This window comes from Nanorana parkeri, unplaced genomic scaffold, assembly GCF_000935625.1.
Source record: "Nanorana parkeri isolate BGI_ZX_2015 unplaced genomic scaffold, ASM93562v1 scaffold1215, whole genome shotgun sequence".
In the NCBI taxonomy this organism is placed as follows: domain Eukaryota; kingdom Metazoa; phylum Chordata; class Amphibia; order Anura; family Dicroglossidae; genus Nanorana; species Nanorana parkeri.
This window is the reverse complement of record NW_017307483.1, coordinates 31,851-53,520: the sequence shown is the minus strand read 5'-3', so window position 1 is coordinate 53,520 and position 21,670 is coordinate 31,851. Positions and strand designations below refer to the sequence as shown.

At 48.5% G+C, this 21,670-nt stretch overlaps 1 protein-coding gene across 1 annotated transcript; it reads right to left on the bottom strand.

The window, feature by feature from the left end:
• Nucleotides 1–9,797: 9,797 nt before the first annotated feature.
• On the bottom strand, nucleotides 9,798–11,143 carry LOC108797028 (extensin-1-like). The gene is made up of 2 exons (XM_018568593.1): nucleotides 10,100–11,143; nucleotides 9,798–10,010 (listed from the first exon to the last, which is right to left on the bottom strand). Exons 1-2 carry the CDS (start codon nucleotides 11,141–11,143, stop codon nucleotides 9,798–9,800), a joined length of 1,257 nt encoding a protein of 418 aa, XP_018424095.1.
• Between the last annotated feature and the right edge of the window lie 10,527 nt (nucleotides 11,144–21,670).

The window sequence follows — 21,670 nt, the reverse complement described above, 5'->3', positions numbered from 1 at the left end:
AATAATCCGGCCACTCAGTGTATATAATAATCCGGCCACTCAGTGTATATAATAATCCGGCCACTCAGTGTATATAATAATCCGGCCACTCAGTGTATATAATAATCCGGCCACTCGGTGTGTGTAGACACAAAGTGGTTGCAAGAGATGCAACTAAAAAGATGTAAGACAATATTTTGTAAAAAGATAATAACCGCAATTGTTTTTGTTACACGGCGCTTTAGCACGCCACATCCAGACAGCACTTCCGTTGACTTTAATAAAGTCACAGGCAGCATTTCTGCTGCTCAGTCCTACAACTCCCAGATCAATAGTCCAATTATTCTGAATTGCTCAGGAAACAAGTCAGTGAGCACATGATGCTGGTGGGTAGGAGGCTCTCTGCATCCCCAAATGAATTTCGTTCTCAGCTCTCAGTAACACACGGAGGCACTCCGTCCCCAGTCCCTCCTTCGGATTACGCAGCGCCAGCATCTTCTCCTTCAAGCGCCACTTCTGAATGATGTGAATTTAATGACAGTGCCGCTGAATAGAGCCTGACTTGTGGAACAAACCCTCTTCACCTTCCTGGCTTCAATCCCTATCCCTGCACGCCTGCCAGCCATGGACTGCTGTCAAGTATGTACAACTCATCCATAATGACCTGTAATTATATCGGTGATATGTGACTCTGTGCTTACTGATGACTTAGTGATAGTTCCAGCAATCCTCGGAGTCCTAATCTCCAATAGCTCTCTATTCTAGAAGACTTTTGTGCTGCTTGTGCCCTGTTAATTGCCATTGATTTTCTTGCCGGGGTTAGCATTGTGTGTGTGTGGGTGTTTCTGGCATGGAAGAGGATTACAGTCGGCGGTGTTGGGGGGAAAAGCTCAGAATGTACGATTGCTGTGCGAATAGGAGAATTTTGTCTGATTTCTGCTCCGTGACTTGACCTGATCTCAGCTTTACTGCCAGAGGAGGTGACCTGCTGCTATGGAGGGAGAGTTTTCATGCAACGGGGAGAGATTGTAGACAAAATTGTTCTTTTGTAACCAAATAGTCAATTATTAGAGTTTGTGTGTTGTGAGTAATTAAAAACAAGAGAAGTCTTTGGGACCTGTACAGATTATAGGGAACGGGTATATGTAACTGGAGTGGGATGTATAGGGTATCAGTGGATATACAGGGGTATTAATGATTAGTAAGAGCAATGTGATTGTGGGAGAGGTATCAGTGGGTATACGGGGGGTATCATTGGATGTACAGGGGTATTAATGATTGGTAAGGGCAATGTGATTGTGGGAGAGGTATCAGTGGGTATATGAGGCGTATCACTGGATGTACAGGGGTATTAATGATTAGTAAGAGCAATGTGATTGTGGGAGAGGTATCAGTGGGTATATGAGGCGTATCACTGGATGTACAGGGGTATCAATGATTGGTAAGGGTAATATGATTGTAGGAGAGGTATCAGTGGGTATACGAGGGGTTATCAGTGGATGTAAGATGGATATCAGGGGATGTACAGGGGTATCAATGATTGGTAAGGGCAATGTGATTGTAGGAGAGGTATCAGTGGGTATACGAGGGGTATCAGTGGATGTAAGATGGATATCAGTGGATGTACAGGGGTATCAATGATTGGTAAGGGCAGGGGCTATCAATGAATAGATAAAACAGTATGACTGAGGGAACCGATGTCAGTGTACGCACATGGGGTATCAGTGGTTATACACGAGGTATCAGTAATTACCTAGAGCATTGTGAATGAAGGAAGGGGTGTCAGTATATGTACATGGGGTAATCCGTGTATGTAAAGGAAGTATTAGTGGATGTACTGGAGGTATCAGTGGATGTGGAGTGGGATCAGTGAACGTACTTAGGGTATCAGTGATTGCATAGAGCAGTGTCTATGTACAGGGAGTATTAGTGGGTTACCAGGGTATTAATAATTGGTAAAAGTAATGTGATTTCTGGAGAGGGTATCAGCCGATGTAAGGGGGTGTTTTTTGTAAGAGCAGTGTGATGTTGGGACGTGTGTCAGTGGGTATCAGTGGGTGTTAGGTATTGGTGAAGGTACTGTGATTATAAGAAGGGAATCAGAGGATGCGAAGGGAGTGTTAGTGGATGTACAGGGAAGATCAGTGGCAGTACGGGGGTTTCTATGGATGCATGTAGTGGAGGTATCAGTGAATGGACAGGGGTATCTGAGGATGTACAGGGGGTCCCACCAGATAAACAGGAGGAACAGTGGATGTATAGGGGTATCGGTGGATGGACAGTGGTAGCAGTGTATGTACAGGGGTTTCTATGGATGTACAGTAGATATCAGTAGTTGTACACGGAGTATTAATAGATGTACAGTGAGTATCAGTGGATGGGTAGGGGTAGCAATGGATATATAGGGATTATCAAGGGATGGACATGGGTAGCAGTGTATGTACATGATGGACACGGGTAGCAGTGTATGTACATGATGGACATGGGTAGCAGTGTATGTACATGATGGACATGGGTAGCAGTGGATAGACATGGGTAGCAGTGGATGTACATGATGGACATGGGTAGCAGTGTATGTACATGTGTAGCAGTGGATGGACAATGGTATCAATGTGTACTAAGAGCAGTGTACTTTTGTATGTACATGAAGTATTAGTCATATGCAAGGGTAATGGGATTTAGGGAAGGGTATTATCGTCCCTTATATGCACATTTAGATTATTTTTTACGTAAATGCAAACACCCCCCCCCTCTTCTCCCACCTCTGTCCCTCCTAAACAGGTTATACCCCTCTATATTAGTAGTATCAGGTATTGGTGAATGTGCTGTGATTTCAGGAAGGGGTATCAGTGGATTTACAGCAGATATCTATGACTGATAGAGGCAGTGTGATAGGGTGAGAGGCATCGGTGGATGTACAGGGGTATCAGCGATTGGTAGGAGTAATGTGAATTTAGGAGGGGTATCAGTGGATGTATATGATGTATCAGTCATTGGTGAGAGGTTGCACTTTAGGTGTTTGTAGATTGGGGTCCAGGGGATATCAGTGGTCAGTAAGAGAAGGGTGACTTGGTGAGGGGAATCAATAATTGGGGAGGACATTGTGAATTGAGGAGAGATATCAGTGCATTTAATGGGGTATCGGTGATTGATAAGAGTAGGGAGACGGGGGAAGGGGTATCAGCGATTGGGTGCATAGTTATGTATTTAGGGCAGGGTTCATGAAACAAATGCCCCCACACCATCATCAACCTGGTACCATCATCTTTTGGATGGAGAGAAGCATGTTTGACAGATGGGAAACTTTTGTAAATCTATGGGCCTGAGAATGGGGGTGGGGCAATGGCGGAGTAGGGGGCCGGGCCAAATCTGAAAAGGAGGTCTGTCCTCAGTAGGTGGCCATTGGAGGGAGGAGAGAGCGGAAATCTCCCTCCTGTAGCTATCTCTACTCTGTCTGATGACTACATGTTTTTCTCCTTACAGATGTCCTTTAAAGTGGATGTAATCCCAATCACTGAAATCTCATAAAATCTTTATAATATTTATGTGGTTCCAAAAGTTGTTTTTACTTTTTTTTTATTTTTAAATCTGCAGCTTTCAAATATATGACACAAAATAACTACTAAAACCCTCCCTGAGACTATATCTGATTATAATATCTGATTGTCTGCTCATATTATATACATTGTAAAATGTTACTCTATGCATCTCATATTCTATGCCCCTGTTGGGGCGGCACAATAAATGTTATTACCGGTACATATTTTCTCTTTTTTCTGATTATTTTTCATATATTTACCTGCAGGGCCTCGGCCACGCTCATGAAAACCTTTCTCTACAAAGAATGTTATTTATCTTATTTGGAGATCATTTACACTCCTAGCCAATCTATCTCTCAAGACAATCTTGTTTTATAAAATCTTACATTTATCTGTCAGTATAGATTCTTGTCTTTCTTTACGATACCCCAATGTTTCTTCTTTAGTTTATGTTGTGTATTGTAATTTTATGTCGTGTATTGTAGTCTATGTGCATTGTAGTTTTATGTTGTGTGTATTGTAGTTTATGTGTATTGTAGTTTCATGTTGTGTATTGTAGTCTATGTGTATTGTAGTTTTATGTCGTGTATTGTAGGCTATGTGCATTGTAGTTTTATGTCGTGTATTGTAGTCTATGTGTATTGTAGTTTTATGTTGTGTGTATTGTAGTTTATGTGTATTGTAGTTTTATGTTGTGTATTGTAGTCTATGTGTATTGTAGTTTTATGTTGTGTATTGTAGTCTATGTGTATTGTAGTTTTATATTGTGCATTGTAGTCTATGTGTATTGTAGTTTTATGTTGTGTAGTGTAGTTTTATGTTGTGTATTGTATTCTATGTGTATTGTAGTTTCATGTTGTGTATTGTAGTCTATGTGTATTGTAGTTTTATCTATCTTAGCAACCATTGATACCATGCATCCACCAGTCACCTATCACATAATGATGCTGTGTGTCCACCAGTCACCTATCACATAATGATGCTATGCATCCACCAGTCACCTATCACATAATGATGCTGTGTGTCCACCAGTCACCTATCACATAATGATGCTGTGCGTCCACCAGTCACCTATCACATAATGATGCTGTGCGCCCACCACTCACCCGTCAGCCAATTGTGCTGTGTACCCACCCGTCAACCAATGATGCTGCGTGGCTATCAGTCACCAGTCAAACAAGGACGCTACGTGGGCACGCAGCTTTATAACATTGTATTGATACGGACTGGCGAGTTTGATGCCAAGGCCAGAAACTGGCAGACCTATTCCGATGTAGGCAGGAACAGAGCATACGGGGAAATAACTGCATAGAACACAATGTGCGCATAGTTCAGGCTCTTGTCTCTCATTACCACGAGAACTTCTGCGGGGCCCCAAAACTATTAGCTACGGTTCCTTCTCCTGCCCTTGCGAGCCGACCCCCAGCCCACCAGGCCGTCCACGCGGGCCGCACTTTCCCGTGGCTCTGTAATAAGCATTGCTGGTCAGCCACCATCGAGGGGTCTCAGTCAGGTAAACAAAAAAAACCAACAACCTATCGCCCACTTGCAGTAAACCTTCTGGCAGACAGCTTGACATTTCCAGAAGTGAACGCCTCGCGCCGCCCCGCCATCTCGCTAAATGTTAAGTGTGACTGCCGAAAAAAATATAATCAGGATACATTCATGGGAAAATGATTTCACAAAAGTGCCGATCGCTGTGTTCCAAGCCGTTCCGGCACAAAGGAAACATAATGCGCCATTCTTCTCCTTCCGAGCGCTCTAATTAAACGCGGCACAGAGCGCGCTCACCGGCTCGCCGGGAACCTTTCACTTGTTTTGTTAGTGAAATTACACTCTGTGTGCAATGGCAGAATTGAACGGGCCGCGATGGAGGAAGGCGGGAACCGGGGACTTTCTTCTTCTTTAATAAACAGCAACAAAATGTACAAGAGGCACCGAGAGGAGGAACTCACCTTCTGTTCGATTTCCCTAAACCCCAAACTAAAGGGGACCTCTAACATTAGACAGACCCTATAACCTGAGCATGGCCTTCCCTTCAGTCTTCTATCTGACCTCCGTCCTCCCCTTCAGTCTTCTATCTGCCCTCCGTCCTCCCCTTCAGTCTCATATCTGTCCTCCGTCCCCCCCTTCAGTCTTCTATCTGCCCTCCGTCCTCCCCTTCAGTCTCATATCTGTCCTCCGTCCCCCCCTTCAGTCTTCTATCTGCCCTCCGTCCTCCCCTTCAGTCTCATATCTGTCCTCCGTCCCCCCCTTCAGTCTTCTATCTGCCCTCCGTCCTCCCCTTCAGTCTCATATCTGTCCTCCGTCCCCCCCTTCAGTCTTCTATCTGCCCTCCGTCCTCCCCTTCAGTCTCATATCTGTCCTCCGTCCCCCCCTTCAGTCTTCTATCTGCCCTCCGTCCTCCCCTTCAGTCTCATATCTGTCCTCCGTCCCCCCCTTCAGTCTTCTATCTGCCCTCCGTCCTCCCCTTCAGTCTCATATCTGTCCTCCGTCCCCCCCTTCAGTCTTCTATCTGCCCTCCGTCCTCCCCTTCAGTCTCATATCTGTCCTCCGTCCCCCCCTTCAGTCTTCTATCTGCCCTCCGTCCTCCCCTTCAGTCTCATATCTGTCCTCCGTCCCCCCCTTCAGTCTTCTATCTGCCCTCCGTCCTCCCCTTCAGTCTCATATCTGTCCTCCGTCCCCCCCTTCAGTCTTCTATCTGCCCTCCGTCCTCCCCTTCAGTCTCATATCTGTCCTCCGTCCCCCCCTTCAGTCTTCTATCTGCCCTCCGTCCTCCCCTTCAGTCTCATATCTGTCCTCCGTCCCCCCCTTCAGTCTTCTATCTGCCCTCCGTCCTCCCCTTCAGTCTCATATCTGTCCTCCGTCCCCCCCTTCAGTCTTCTATCTGCCCTCCGTCCTCCCCTTCAGTCTCATATCTGTCCTCCGTCCCCCCCTTCAGTCTTCTATCTGCCCTCCGTCCTCCCCTTCAGTCTCATATCTGTCCTCCGTCCCCCCCTTCAGTCTTCTATCTGCCCTCCGTCCTCCCCTTCAGTCTCATATCTGTCCTCCGTCCCCCCCTTCAGTCTTCTATCTGCCCTCCGTCCTCCCCTTCAGTCTCATATCTGTCCTCCGTCCCCCCCTTCAGTCTTCTATCTGCCCTCCGTCCTCCCCTTCAGTCTCATATCTGTCCTCCGTCCCCCCCTTCAGTCTTCTATCTGCCCTCCGTCCTCCCCTTCAGTCTCATATCTGTCCTCCGTCCCCCCCTTCAGTCTTCTATCTGCCCTCCGTCCTCCCCTTCAGTCTCATATCTGTCCTCCGTCCCCCCCTTCAGTCTTCTATCTGCCCTCCGTCCTCCCCTTCAGTCTCATATCTGTCCTCCGTCCCCCCCTTCAGTCTTCTATCTGACCTCCGTCCCCCCCTTCAGTCTTCTATCTGACCTCCGAACCTTCCCTTCAGGTTTCTTTCTGACCTCCGTCCTTCCCTTCAGTCTTCTATCTGACCTCCGCCCTTCCCTTCAGTCTTCTATCTGACCTCCGTCCTTCCCTTCAGTCTTTCATCTGACCTCCATCCTTCCCTTCTGTCTTCTGTCTGACCTCTGTCCTCCCCTTCAGTCTCATATCTGACCTCCGTCAGTCTCCTTCAGTCTTCTATCTGACCTCCGTCCTCCCCTTCAGTCTTATATCTGAGCTCCTTCCTTCCCTTCAGTCTTCTATCTGAACTCCGTCCTTCCCTTCAGTCTTATATCTGAGCTCCTTCCTTCCCTTCAGTCTTCTATCTGACCTCCGCCCTTCCCTTCAGTCTTCTATCTGACTTCTGTCCTTCCCTTCAGTCTCATATCTGACCTCCGTCCTCCCCTTCAGTCTTCTATCTGACCTCCGTCCTCCCCTTCAGTCTCATATCTGACCTCCGTCCCCCCCTTCAGTCTTCTATCTGACCTCCGAACCTTCCCTTCAGGTTTCTTTCTGACCTCCGTCCTTCCCTTCAGTCTTCTATCTGACCTCCGCCCTTCCCTTCAGTCTTCTATCTGACCTCCGTCCTTCCCTTCAGTCTTTCATCTGACCTCCATCCTTCCCTTCTGTCTTCTGTCTGACCTCTGTCCTCCCCTTCAGTCTCATATCTGACCTCCGTCAGTCTCCTTCAGTCTTCTATCTGACCTCCGTCCTTCCCTTCAGTCTTCTATCTGACCTCCGTCCCCCCCTTCAGTCTTCTATCTGACCTCCATCCTTCCCTTCAGTCTGCTATCTGACCTCCGTCCTTCCCTTCAGTCTTCTATCTGACCTCCTTCCTCTCCTTCAGTCTTCTATCTGACCTCCGTCCTACCCTTCAGTCTTCTATCTGACCTCCGTCCTTCCCTCTTATAATCCTTTACTTCCCGGAGATATAATATGACCAGTACTGGAACTTTTAAATTTTTGTTTATATTTGTACAATGTATCCAATGCAATATTGATCATTCAGACAATCCCCTCCCCCCCTTTCCTCTTCTTAGCACAGGTGATTCTGCCATGTTGTTCATTAGGGGTGAGCAAGTCTTGGGTTCTGTCCCTAAATAGTTGGGTGAATCTTGTTTGAAGGTCAAAGTTTGCAGCCAACCCCATTGAAGTCCATAGGAAGCCGGGCACCGCCATCAAGGACATGTACCAATGCCAAAAATTGTCCACTCTCCTTAAAGTTCAACACACAGGTTACCATCTGATTGTACAACCTCCTTCAGATCCTCCAACAACTATATAGTGCGAGGACAGTCAGACTGTAACGTGTATGGTGACCCCTTTTCAGGAAAAAGTCTACGCACTGCGTTATAGGTTGTCCCTTATTTCTGGTGGCCAACCTTGGAAGTCTCCAGACCGGTAGTAGCAGTGACCTCCAACCTTGTCCCCAATGTTCACAACTTGTCAGTATAATATTCCATATAATAAACCAAGTTACACATCTTCTGTACATGGCATTGTATGATAAATATATGACCTCTGAAGTTTACCCGTCATACATACAGAAAGGATGCAGCCAATTGGTGGGCAAGGCCAAGCTGTATCCTACCAGAAACGTGTGACCTCCTTGTAGCCATGCTCTCGCTGAGAGCCATTTAAGTTCTCAGCATGCGGCGGGGAACAGGAGGCTCTTTGATCTATATTACATAACCGTCATTTCAGTTTCTTTCGGTGATAAAAGTTTTACTTTCTGCTAACCGCAAAATTCTAAATTCAGGAAATTAAATTCTTTTTTTTTCAGGGGGTTTATTTCCTCCTCCGTGAAGTTTGGCTTTCTCTGCATCATTCCATAGACAGGTCATACATACCGGCAGGGTAGGGCTGACCATTCTCAGTCCTATCATGCGTTATGTCTGTGAGGTGGGATGGGGGTGTAGAGATCTTCGAATGTAATTTGCCCCCATGAGCCTCGGATAGCAGTATTTATTTATGGGCACCCTATAGACATTGGATCATGTCCCTGGGAGCTGCAACTGTAGAGGTAGAAGACAACAGGTCACTTTAAAGTGCAACTCAAGCCAAAGCCTTTTTTTTTTTTAGTTTTGGATGCAGTGGAGAGCGATTAGACCCCCTGTCAGGTTTTTTTATGTCTGCGTCCCCATTAGGGAGATTCACCCTCTTTATTTGTCCTGGTGACCGTTATCGATGGAAGAGAAAGAAAATCTCAAATCTTGGATTGTTATCAGGATAAGATGGGAAGGGCTCCAATGGGGCCACTAGTTCTGGTGACAACAAGGACTTCCCTCACTTTGGAGGGATTTCCATTCACTTCCTTTTGTGACTTCCAAAAGGACTAGCAACCAATCAGATCTGACTTCAAACCCTAATGGACAGTTACTGTGCCAGTATAATCAGTGGCAGTTGGCTAACTGGTCCTTTTGAGTCCACCAGTTCAGTTGAGCTTTTGTTTGAGTTTTGGCAGCTTTATTACTCTGGTTTGAGTTATCTCCAGGTTCCCATCATGGGAAGCCGTGTTGTATGCAAGCCGCATGACCTGAGCCAGTGAGCTTGTCTTAAGATTTTTTTTCATTTGATCACATGAATACATTTTGGAGTCTCAGCACCTTTTCCAATATGTCTGATTGGCCTTTCAACTGTCTGAGCTCACACACTGTCACCCAGCTCCTGAGTGATCGTAGTAAGAGATCGGAGAGGGGCGCTGTGATCGTAGTGGGAGATCGGAGAGAGGTGCTGTGATCGTAGTGGGAGATCGGAGAGGGGCGCTGTGATCGTAGTGGGAGATCGGAGAGGGGCGCTGTGATCGTAGTGGGAGATCGGAGAGGGGCGTTGTGATCCTAGTGGGAGATCAGAGAGGGGTGCTGTGATCATAGCGGGAGATCGGAGAGAGGTGCTGTGATCGTAGGGGGAGATCGGAGAGAGGCGCTGTGATCCTAGCGGGAGATCGGAGAGGGGCGCTGTGATCGTAGTGGGAGATCGGAGAGAGGTGCTGTGATCGTAGGGGGAGATCGGAGAGGGGCGCTGTGATCGTAGTGGGAGATCGGAGAGGGGCGTTATGATCCTAGCGGGAGATCGGAGAGGGGCGTTGTGATCCTAGCGGGAGATCGGAGAGGGGCGCTGTGATCGTAGTGGGAGATCGGAGAGGGGCACTGTGATCGTAGTGGGAGATCGGAGAGGGGCACTGTGATCGTAGTGGGAGATCGGAGAGGGGCACTGTGATCGTAGTGGGAGATCGGAGAGGGGCACTGTGATCGTAGTGGGAGATCGGAGAGGGGCACTGTGATCGTAGTGGGAGATCGGAGAGGGGCACTGTGATCGTAGTGGGAGATCGGAGAGGGGCACTGTGATCGTAGTGGGAGATCGGAGAGGGGCACTGTGATCGTAGTGGGAGATCGGAGAGGGGCACTGTGATCGTAGTGGGAGATCGGAGAGGGGCACTGTGATCGTAGTGGGAGATCGGAGAGGGGCACTGTGATCGTAGTGGGAGATCGGAGAGGGGCACTGTGATCGTAGTGGGAGATCGGAGAGGGGCACTGTGATCGTAGTGGGAGATCGGAGAGGGGCACTGTGATCGTAGTGGGAGATCGGAGAGGGGCACTGTGATCGTAGTGGGAGATCGGAGAGGGGCACTGTGATCGTAGTGGGAGATCGGAGAGGGGCACTGTGATCGTAGTGGGAGATCGGAGAGGGGCACTGTGATCGTAGTGGGAGATCGGAGAGGGGCACTGTGATCGTAGTGGGAGATCGGAGAGGGGCACTGTGATCGTAGTGGGAGATCGGAGAGGGGCACTGTGATCGTAGTGGGAGATCGGAGAGGGGCACTGTGATCGTAGTGGGAGATCGGAGAGGGGCACTGTGATCGTAGTGGGAGATCGGAGAGGGGCACTGTGATCGTAGTGGGAGATCGGAGAGGGGCACTGTGATCGTAGTGGGAGATCGGAGAGGGGCACTGTGATCGTAGTGGGAGATCGGAGAGGGGCACTGTGATCGTAGTGGGAGATCGGAGAGGGGCACTGTGATCGTAGTGGGAGATCGGAGAGGGGCACTGTGATCGTAGTGGGAGATCGGAGAGGGGCACTGTGATCGTAGTGGGAGATCGGAGAGGGGCACTGTGATCGTAGTGGGAGATCGGAGAGGGGCACTGTGATCGTAGCGGGAGATTGTATGTGAGCTCAGGTGCTGATCCTCTGACATCCCAGCTTAAATGACAAAGATCTGAGTGAATTTTAGGATCTGAGTGAATTTTTCATATTTTTGTATTTCCAAGGTCTTTAAAGGGATAAAACGCGGGCAAATGGAATGCAGATATGTACAAAATATGTTTTGGGTTTTTTCTTGCCCCGACAAAGTCCTTTTAAAACTAGAACAACCTGGTCCTCAGTATGACCACTAGGGATGAGCTCAGGTTCAGACTCCTCCGAACCCAGAAGTGGCTCCTACCAAATATGGAAGGAAGCACCTACCATGCCACCCAATCAGCAGCTTGCGGGGAATTCCTCACCACAAGCTTAGCATAAGGTGCAGGTTGCAGTGACGTCATCGACCTTATATGGCTACATGTCTATATTCGGTAAATGAGGTCAGCACAAACATCCCGCCCCTTTGTTCACATGCACCTGCAGGTTGGGAAATGTCCGGCCCGCAGCTGATTGGATAGAGGTGCCCATGGCACTTCCTTGTTCGGGGGAGCTCCGGGTTCAGACTGGCTTCGATGTGAACCTGAGCTCATGCCTAGTGACAACATTGTATCAATTTCACATTGGCGGTTGTCTGATTGCCACATTTCTGTTGCAGAATGAATCCTGCAAGAAGCATCAGGAGGAAGCTCTGGACATCGCCCTTGATGACCCAGGAGCCAATGCGGCGGCTACGAAAATCCAGGCCGGTTTCCGCGGACACATGACCAGGAAGAAGATGAAGGGCAGCGACAAAGAAGGCAAACACAAAGAGGGCAGCAGCAGCGCAGAGGGGTCCATAGACAGTTAAGACCAGGTCAGTGTCCAGGAAGGGTATTAATCACATTGAAACTTTGATGTAGACTCCGCCCCTTCCTGTAATAAAGACCGGTCACTGCTGCCTTTTCTTCTTGTGCAGGGTGACTGGTCTTGTCTCCGCCCCTCCTGTAGTTTACTGTAGCAGGTGTGGCCTGCTGGGTCCTCCCCCCACAGCTCTCTGCACAGGCAATGTACAGCCCAGTGATGATGTCACAGCTATATCTGGGTCTGGAAAGGCGTTTGATGCACACAAAAGGGATTTATATATTTTGCGGTTCATGAGAAATATATTAGTTTTTGTGTCCGGACATGCTCTCAGTCTTACTCTGCAAAGAGATTCTCCAGCTGGTGGGACAGCCATCTAAGTACCAGCAGACTGAGGTTGGAAGGGGCACTGGGACAGTTTAACAAAGCAGTTAATGGTTCATGCACAGTAGCCACCACTGTGTTTTTTAATGCACCTTTCACAACATCCGCTGTTCTGACCTTTAAAGCTTTACCATTTGCTGCCACACCCAGACAGGAAGGTAACAGAGTTTACACTATGGTAGCTTTTTTCTGAGAGACAGAGTTCCTTCATTTCTAGTTAGAGCATTTAGAGATTCAGCTTAACAGTTTATAAATATTGTTTAATGAAAAGGAAAAAAAACAGTGCAAGAAATATTTATAGAAAAGGTTTCCCAAAACAGACTTAAGCAGCAGTAATAATAAAAGGTTTAAAGGTGAAACATACTTAAGTAGAGGTCACCTGGTCTTTGGTACAGTGCAGAGCTCATATCACATGAACACTAACTCCGATTTGCTGCTGCAAAAATCACTGTTCCTCATAAAGTGACTAATCCTCAGTGCTTCCTGCTGGTAAAACGAGAGCCTCCAGCTGCTCATGCTGCTACCTCTTCTTGGTACCTGGGCAAGATGATGCAGCTTCCTCCCCCAATCAAAAAGTCTGAAGGGTGTGTCTTAGGTATGCTGGAGTGTTTCAGGCCCGGTGCAGACCTATGCACGGCCCCATTGATTTCAATGGGGTGACATCCACCCGGCAATCGCAGAAAAAAAGGTATATGTACCTTTTTATTTTTGCGACACACGACTCACGGCTGTTTTATCTACGATCGCGTTCTGAAACCGCGCAATCCGCCTGGCGCCACTGGGGTGCCATTAGAAAATAATGGCACCCACAGCGCGATCGATGCACACCTAGGCAACTCCTGACACAATTGCCGGGCGGTGAGGTGTCGCCTAGGTGTGCACCGGCCCTTATAATCCCCAGCGAAAACACCATTAATTCCAACTCTCCTGGGTAAGTTTCCTATTTTCATGTTGTTAGAGGCCAAACATGATATATCTGATGTATATTTTTCCAAGAATGTTGAATGTGTCCAATTAGCCTACCGGACCGCTGATCACTCAGCTCATGGCTTCTCCCTACAGAGAGCGGCGAATGTTAGTAACTGCTCCCCACAGGGATTCTCCCATCCTATCTCTGTTGCTCCAGTGATCATTGGAGGGACAGGCAGGGGCGAGCACAGCTTGCTTTGTTTCTAGAGAGGCAGTGGGGTGGATTCCGACAATATTGTCAGGATTTTTACCGGCTGCAGCACGGCTCTGCACTGTCAGCATATAGCGGCCACTAGCCTGCTATATGCTGACTTTGGGTGACAAGAGAACATTAGCAAACATACTCCTGTGATCCAAAAGAGAACTAAAGCCATAAAAAAAAGTTTGGCTATAGTTCTCTTTTAAATGTACCGATTTCCACGACTGCTTAAGCACAGACTGAGGATTTTAATCTGACCGCCTCGTTACCGACGTCGTTTCAATTTTAGGGGAAATGAGGGTGGCATGGTGTTCACCACTTCCCATTCACCCCACACAGTTTGGGGTTCATCAGACCTCATTATCTTCATAGATGGCATGCTTTATAAACACACGGGGAAGGAAAAAGTTGCCATCTTGAATCAGTTTTTTACTTCTTTATAAACAAGTCCCGTCGTCGCATCTGATTGGTTGGTGCCCTGCCATAAACTGCTCTCCCACAAGGCAGTAATTAGGAAAGTCCTGAAAGGCATATGCTGCAGTGAGACTGTTTACAGCATGATGGAGCGACAGCAGTTTGCGGCATATGCAGAAGGTTCCACGTCTGTGCATCTCCTACGTCACTGCCGATGAACTGAAAGCACCAGCTGCTCCATGTACGGGGCCGCTCACAATTCACAGAGGGGGTGGAGCTTCTCACAGGAACATAACTTTAAATCTCCGTCGGATTGTACAGATCAATACAAGTGTTTGTTTATTCTATTATCTGCATTTCTATATATCTGATGGGCGATAGGAAGTCAGCTGTGTAGCGGAAAATATCCCCCCCCCCCCCCCCAAGGATCAAAACGTTATGTAATTTATCATCAATGTTCAAAGTGGACCTGTCATTAGATTGACAGAGCCATCTTTGTTCAGGCATCATCCAGGGTCACCATCAGGGCCGGTGCTAGACTATTTTGCGCCCTAGGCAAGACCAGCTACTTGCAACCCCCAAGTCCCCCCCGTGCGGCCCCACTCTCCTGCCGGCTAGCTTCCGCAGGTGACAGGTGGATTTAAGCAGCCCAGAGCAATAGCCTGACTGCTAATTTAATTTGAAATAGCCAATAGCAGACTGGCTATTGAACCCCCACCCACTGAGCAGAGGGCCATAGCAAGCCATAGTTTACCTCCGGTGCCTGGGACATAGTTAACCCCGCCCACAGTCCACCTCAGGCCTGTCCATTGACCAGGCAAATCCTCACCCCCCCCCCACTTACCAGAAGGGCCCACACAAACCTCACCTTTAATTATTTGGGACCGCCCACTTGCAGCACCCTAGCACTATAATAAATGCCCTACTATATTACTGTGCAAGCACAGTAATTAAAATGAGGGTGGCTCTGTGTTTCCCAGACATGGTCCCAGACACAGCATCATCGGGACTGAGGTCCAAGATGCGGGACTGTCTAAAAAAAATCCAGAACAGTCGTCATTTATGCCTCATTCACACAGGAAAAGGCTGGCACGTACAGCTCCGTGCTGCATGCACAGGCCGTATCGGGCAGCTCCCGGGAAGGACAGGTGCTACGTGTGATTAGTACGCAGCCCCCATCCTTCTCTATGGGACTACGCGCCCGTACGGTCCCGGCTCGGACGCAGACAGGATCCATCCTGTCAGCGTATGAGTACGCTCACCCGCACGGACTTGCACTTGGGGTGAGCGTAGGGCGGCGTACGGCAGCGTAGTCCCATAGAGAAGGACAGGGGCTGTGTACTAGTCACACGCAGCACCTATCCTCCCCGGGAGCTGCTTGATACGGCCGTGCACGCAGCACGGAGCTGTACGTGCCGGCCGTTTCCCGTGTGAATGAGGCCTTATGATATTACTTGCAGGTCCTCTTGAATATCTGTGCAGGAAGGAGAGGTGGCAAAGTCTTTTACAATGTCTCGATTTCCAGGCTTGCCGTTGCATCAGTTACACCCACATCATCTCCATTCCCGTGTGCGCGGTTCTGTGAACGCGGTGAGCTATGACGCAGCTAACTTTGTGTTAGGCTCCATGTAGAAAGTTCAGGTAGAACCAATTCCCCCGTCCCAGCGGTGAAATCAGCTGCAGCGCATTACCCGACGGATAATGTAACCATCGCTTCTAAATATAACCGCGTCATAATCTCCCTTTAAATGCCCCATGTTGTCAATTAAAACGTCTCCTTTCCTCTGCGGGCGCCGGCGTCCCAGTTTTGCGCAGATTCTAATGAGGTCATTAATTATCAAGGAAATTCTGAGCCTCCCCAGTGGTCGGAAACTCCACTGCCAGAATTAGGTCCTTCCTTAGCAACGCAGTGTTAATTGCTTGTTGCCAAGCAGCCAGCCAATGTGCAGAGCGTAATAACGGCAGCGAATACTGTGGAGAGATTATCGGCCCCACGGCGCCGTTCCTGCGTTGGGTGTTTGTCTCAGCGCCGGCACGGTGTTACTGATATACAGGACTCGAAGCTTTGCTTTGTCCATGAAGGGCAAATCGCAGGTTCAATGGCAGGTGGGTGAAAGATGTATAACAAAGGTGGACCTGGGAAAGAAGAGGGTTTATACCCGGCGCCAGCAACACCCCGGGATGCAGTGCTGTTTGCGATGAGATCTGCTGTCATTGGCTGTAATTGACAGCTCACTAGGTTGTCAGTTACAAAACCTGGACCACCCACCTCCCTGACGTCTCTAAAACCTTGGTGGTGTCTGAGAACATCGGCATGCTGTGCAGAACAAACCCGGCCACATGCCTATAGCATTACCCTGCATTCCTAAAGGTGCAGAGTTTGGGGGTGATCTGAGGTCAGAAGTGCATGCATTGGGTGTTGATCTGACGTCTGAAGTGAATGCATTGGGGGCTGATCTGAAGTCTGTTGTACATGCATGTGGGTTGAGCTGATGTCTGAAGCTCATGCATTGGGGCTGGTCTGACGCTCATGCATTGGGGCTGGTCTGAAGTGCATGTATTTGGACTGATCTGAGATCCGAAGTGCATGCATTGGGGCTGATCTGAGCTCTGAAGTGAATGCTTAGGAGCTGGTCCGAAGTGCATGCATTGGGGCTGATCTGAAGTCTGTAGTACATGCATGTGGGTTGAGCTGAGGTCTGAAGCTCATGTATTGGGGCTGGTCTGACGCTCATGCATTGGGGCTGGTCTGACGCTCATGCATTGGGGCTGGTCTGAAGTGCATGCATTAGGGCTGATCTGAGGTCTGAAGTGCATTCATCATGGGTTGAGCTCCCCGCTCTCCATCGTAAATGAATGTGCCGTGGTCCCAGGTCTCCCAGAGGAGCGGGGGACCCTGAAAACCACAGCAGGAAGGGAGGAGGCCAGCAGGGAGAGGCAGCTAGGTGAGGAAGGGGCGGACCATAGAGGGGCGGGGGCGGCTGGGGGACGAAGCGGCACGCATATTACAAGTGATCTCGGCGACATAGCCGGGATCACTTGTACTAAAACACCGGCTTCCCCGCTCTACAGTTAGTCCTACTTGCCAGAAGCAGGGCTAAATGTAGACAAAAAGTACCTGCCCAGCGGCTGTGCCTCTATTCCCTGCTGCCACAAGGCCTGGCCTCGGTGGCCTTGTGGGAAATCCGGCCCTATATGCGTTGGAACTAATCTGAGCTCTGAAGTGCATACATTAGGGTTGAATATGTTTTGTGTGTGCACCAGTGAACAATAGCACGCTGAGTCTTGCTACTCAGCTCCGTCTAGGGGCCTTAATGCAGTTTTTTTTCCAATGTTGCATTCGACCCGAAAAGATAATATACCGGGAATGTTTGGTTGTCGCCTCTATTCACGCAGAATGAATGTTCTCAGGGGGATTTGCCGGGTGAATAGCTCTGCAAATTGTTTTGTAAGAAGACCCCTCAATGTGGAAAAGGATGCTGACCCCCCTCCCCTCCACCTCTTTGGCCCCCATTCTTTCAGCCTTTGATTACCGCAACAGTTCGAGGGCTCAGATGGGATGGGGAGGACCATAGCATGTAGAGTATAACTTTCTGTGAGGGTGAGCTGTCATTGGCCCGTGTGAGAGGGTGACAACAGGACCACAATTGGGAGACAGGTACAGACTGCTGTCACCCTAACCCTATATATAATAGAAGTTGATTTGACTTGGTGTGTGGCACAGAAAAGCCTTTTTAGAACAGAAGGTATTCACATGTCTCATTACATCGCATATCCCAAAAATAAGAGGATCATTCCTCATTTCTTGACAGTGGGTGGAGCCTATGCAAATCATCCCTTTACTCCCCATCAGCCAGATGCACACCCATCGCACTGATGTATAGTGCAATCATTTGATTCACATATGCAATCCTTCTTCTTTCTTTTTCAGGCAGTGTTGCACTCACATGACGCGGCGCGCCGGAAAGAACCACCATTGCTGCGTGAAGAAAACAATGTCTCCGGCTTACAGACGCGCTCCGGTACGCCCCCTGCAGGAATGCTCGCCCCTGTGCAGCCAGCAGAATACGTGTGCTCCTTTGTTCCCCTGCATCTCTTCCTGTGGTCACTTTCTTTGCGCCTCATTTTTCTGTTTCCGTTCAGTGAAAGAATAGTTAGGAGAGTCTTTTCTCTGTAACTCGTGACACATTTTCCTCCCCGTGCTTGCTGCATCACTTCTGATTTGTGACGCTTTAATAAGTCTGTGTTTGCATGCCTCTTATTGCGGCAATAAAGACGCCAGGACCGGCTATGTGGAAATGTCAGAGGGGCAACTTTTTTTTTTTTTTTTCTAACTGAGATAATTGTGGAGCGCCGAGGAAATATTTGTGCGGTGACCGGCTCACAGCTAAACATTCAAAATATCCCCAACATTCATCCACGGGCTGGAAAACCACATTTGAGCATGGACACATAGACTCCCATTGCTGAACTCTCCTCTTGCTTGTTGCCTGGCTGACATGTTAAACAGCAGCCCCAGAACAAATTACAGCTAAAGCAAAGACACCGGCACGCCAAATTTGCAAAATACGTCTATTTATTGACGTGCATCGTGGTAAAAAACAACGAACGTTTCGGGGTCACAAAGGATCCCCTTCATCGGGTAAAACATACAGTTTTTTTTTGTACTGTATGTGTTACCTGAAAAATTGGGTGCTGTAAAGCGCCAGTAGTGAAGTGTAGTAATTGGTATGTTTACATGGAAATGTACCCATGGAAATGTACCCATGGAAACGTACACATTACAGCACCTCATTACTGGCGCTTGAATGGTACCCATTACAGCACCTCGTTACTGGGGATTGAATGGTACCCATTACAGCACCTCGTTATTGGGGATTGAATGGTACCCATTACAGCACCTCGTTACTGGGGCTTGAATGGTACCCATTACAGCACCTCGTTATTGGGGATTGAATGGTACCCATTACAGCACCTCGTTACTGGGGCTTGAATTGTACCCATTACAGCACCTCGTTATTGGGGATTGAATGGTACCCACTACAGCACCTCGTTATTGGGGATTGAATGGTACCCATTACAGCACCTAGTTACTGGGGCTTGAATGGCACCCATTACAGCACCTCGTTATTGGGGATTGAATGGTACCCATTACAGCACCTAGTTACTGGGGCTTGAATGGCACCCATTACAGCACCTCGTTATTGGGGATTGAATGGTGCCCATTACTGAATCTCTTTACTGGAGCTTGAAGAGTGCCCACTACAGAATCTTGTTACTGGGGTTCGAAACATTCCCATTACAGCACCTCGTTACTGGGACTCAAAACGTGCCCATTACAGCACCAGCTCTGGACACTTCTAGGAAGCATGGAAATGTTCCCATGTAAACATACCAATTACTGCACTTCACTACTGGCGCTTTACAGCACCCAATTTTTCGTAAAGGCCTTTCTCATAAATCAGTGCCCACAATGATTTCTGCACTAACCGGAAAAACACGAGGCTTTCGTGTACCACGAAAGCCAACGTGTGAGGGCTCTGTCATTAGCTTACTGGGGGGGGGGGGGGGGGTTGCAGTTACCTGTACAGAGTATTTTGTAGTTGCAGAGTTGCCCATCTGACATATCCTCCTCTTGCTTGCTAATTACCTGCTTTCTTTTCTCCTTTTTCCCCCTGAGATTTGATCTGTTTCGTGCTTCTATATAATCTGTAAATGTATCAATGATTGTGGTGCTTGAGCGGCCGCGAGGAAGCCATAGCCCCAGGCGGATTGAACACGCTGGGACTTGCAGTTCCTCTGCAGCTGGGAGACCTGTATTTTTTATTTAAAAAGAGAATCTCTTTCCTTTTGCAAACATGGCGGCTCTCGGTGTGCAATAAATGATCACAACCCATAATGAGGTGACAGTGACAACAGCTGGGGAAAGAATGTTTTCAATTTATTTTAAAAAAAGAGAACGATAATACAGAAGTCTGATGCCCAAAAAACCGCAAAGATTAAAACAAACGATTGATATAAAATGTATCCAATAAATCTTTCCATTGTTATCTCTCCTCTTTCGTTTTTCTGTATGTATTTATTGAAATATTTCTTAAATAAATTTTACATAGTGCTGCAAATGTGTCAATATTCTGTCGCAATCCTTCATTCACAAATCATTGTTTGCTAGTATTAGTGATGTCCGGATCCTTATTGGCCATTGATACCATTGAAACCAAATCACAGGTTAAAGAACCTCTGGTAAAAATTGTATTAATCCTTGCAGTGGGGTCCCCCTCCCCCCCTCTCCCCCTACCATTGCAAGGGTTAAGTACTTGTTTTTGCCTAGGGTTAAAAATACTCTGCTGCAGCGATAGTATATCCCTCGGTGTCCTCATGTCATGTATACTGTGCAGGGGCGTAACTAGCAATCACAGGGCCCACCTGTGATTTCTAGTTACGCCCCTTGCACAGCCCACCTAAGGGTGACCCTGCAGAGCCCACTATAGACTCTCTGAGGTTGGCTCTGCGGGGTCCTAGGTGAGCTGGCCACACCCCTGCACACCTCTTACCTGTTAGCCCCGATCTGCTGTCCGCCTCCTCGTCAATGGTTGCTGGTGGGCCCCGCCTCCTCCACGGTCGCTGGTGGGCCCCGCCTCCTCCGTTGCCAGGCCCAGCCTCCTTCTCCGCAGCCGGGCCCCACCTCCTCCTCCGCTGCTGACGCCAGCCCCGCCTGAGATGCCATATCGACCCAGGTGGCCTGCACGGCATCAGAGGGACCCCTTTGTTCCTCGTCCTGGCAAGGCCCTCCTGTGCCTCGGGACCCATAGCGGCCGCCTGGTACTGTGTATAGAACGTGATGACTCGGGGACCTTAGACCGCTGCAGTAGAGGGGGAGAGAGGCTCCAGGGACCGGTCTAAGAGCAAACCGGCTTCGAAGATCAGGTGAGTATAACTTTTTTTTATTTTTGACCCTAGGCAAAAACAAGCACTTAACCCCTTGTAGTGCAGGGTAGCCCCCACTACAAGGGTTAATAGGATTTTTACCCAGAGATCTTCTTTGAGAAGCAGGAGGGGTGATTGGTTTCTATGTGCACCTCCAAAAACATCTAGCGCTGAATATTTTTGTGTGTTAGACCATACTGTTGTCGCTGTGTCTCGCCCGAGTCTCACGGGAATGAGTGCTATTGACCGACTTTCTCTGCTCCTCCTTCACCATTGGAGAAACGGCGTCCTCTCTGCAGGAAAAATGAGAAGCGTCAATACATTGAAACGTGCAGATAATGAACAATCGTCTATTTGTTTCAATGTGCACAGATGGAGCGTCCAATGAAAGTATTATTCTCCTCATTTATACTTCACCTGGGGAGCTAGAGGCAAAGCTGTGTCTATGGAATGCTCCGCTGATATCTGTGGAATACACCTTAAACCTCATGGACACGAGAAAAAGCCTTCATGTACAGCTCCGTGCTGCGTGCATATCGGGCAGCTCCCGGGAAGGACAGGTGCTGCGTGTGATTAGTACACAGCCCTTGTGCTTCTCTATGGGAGTACGCGGCTGTACGCCGCCCTACGCTCACCCCAAGTGCAGGTCTGTACGGGTGCGGGTGTCCCGGTGTTCTAGGGGAGTCCAAGGGTTATTATAAGGCAGGCAATGGCAACCCCTTGTGCCTGGGTGGGAACACCCTTGTGCCTGGGTGGGAACACAATGCTTTATTCACAGGCATCCGCTCCTGCTGGCTGTAACTGACAGCTCATTAGGTTGTCAATCACAAAGCGTGCACACACCCCCCC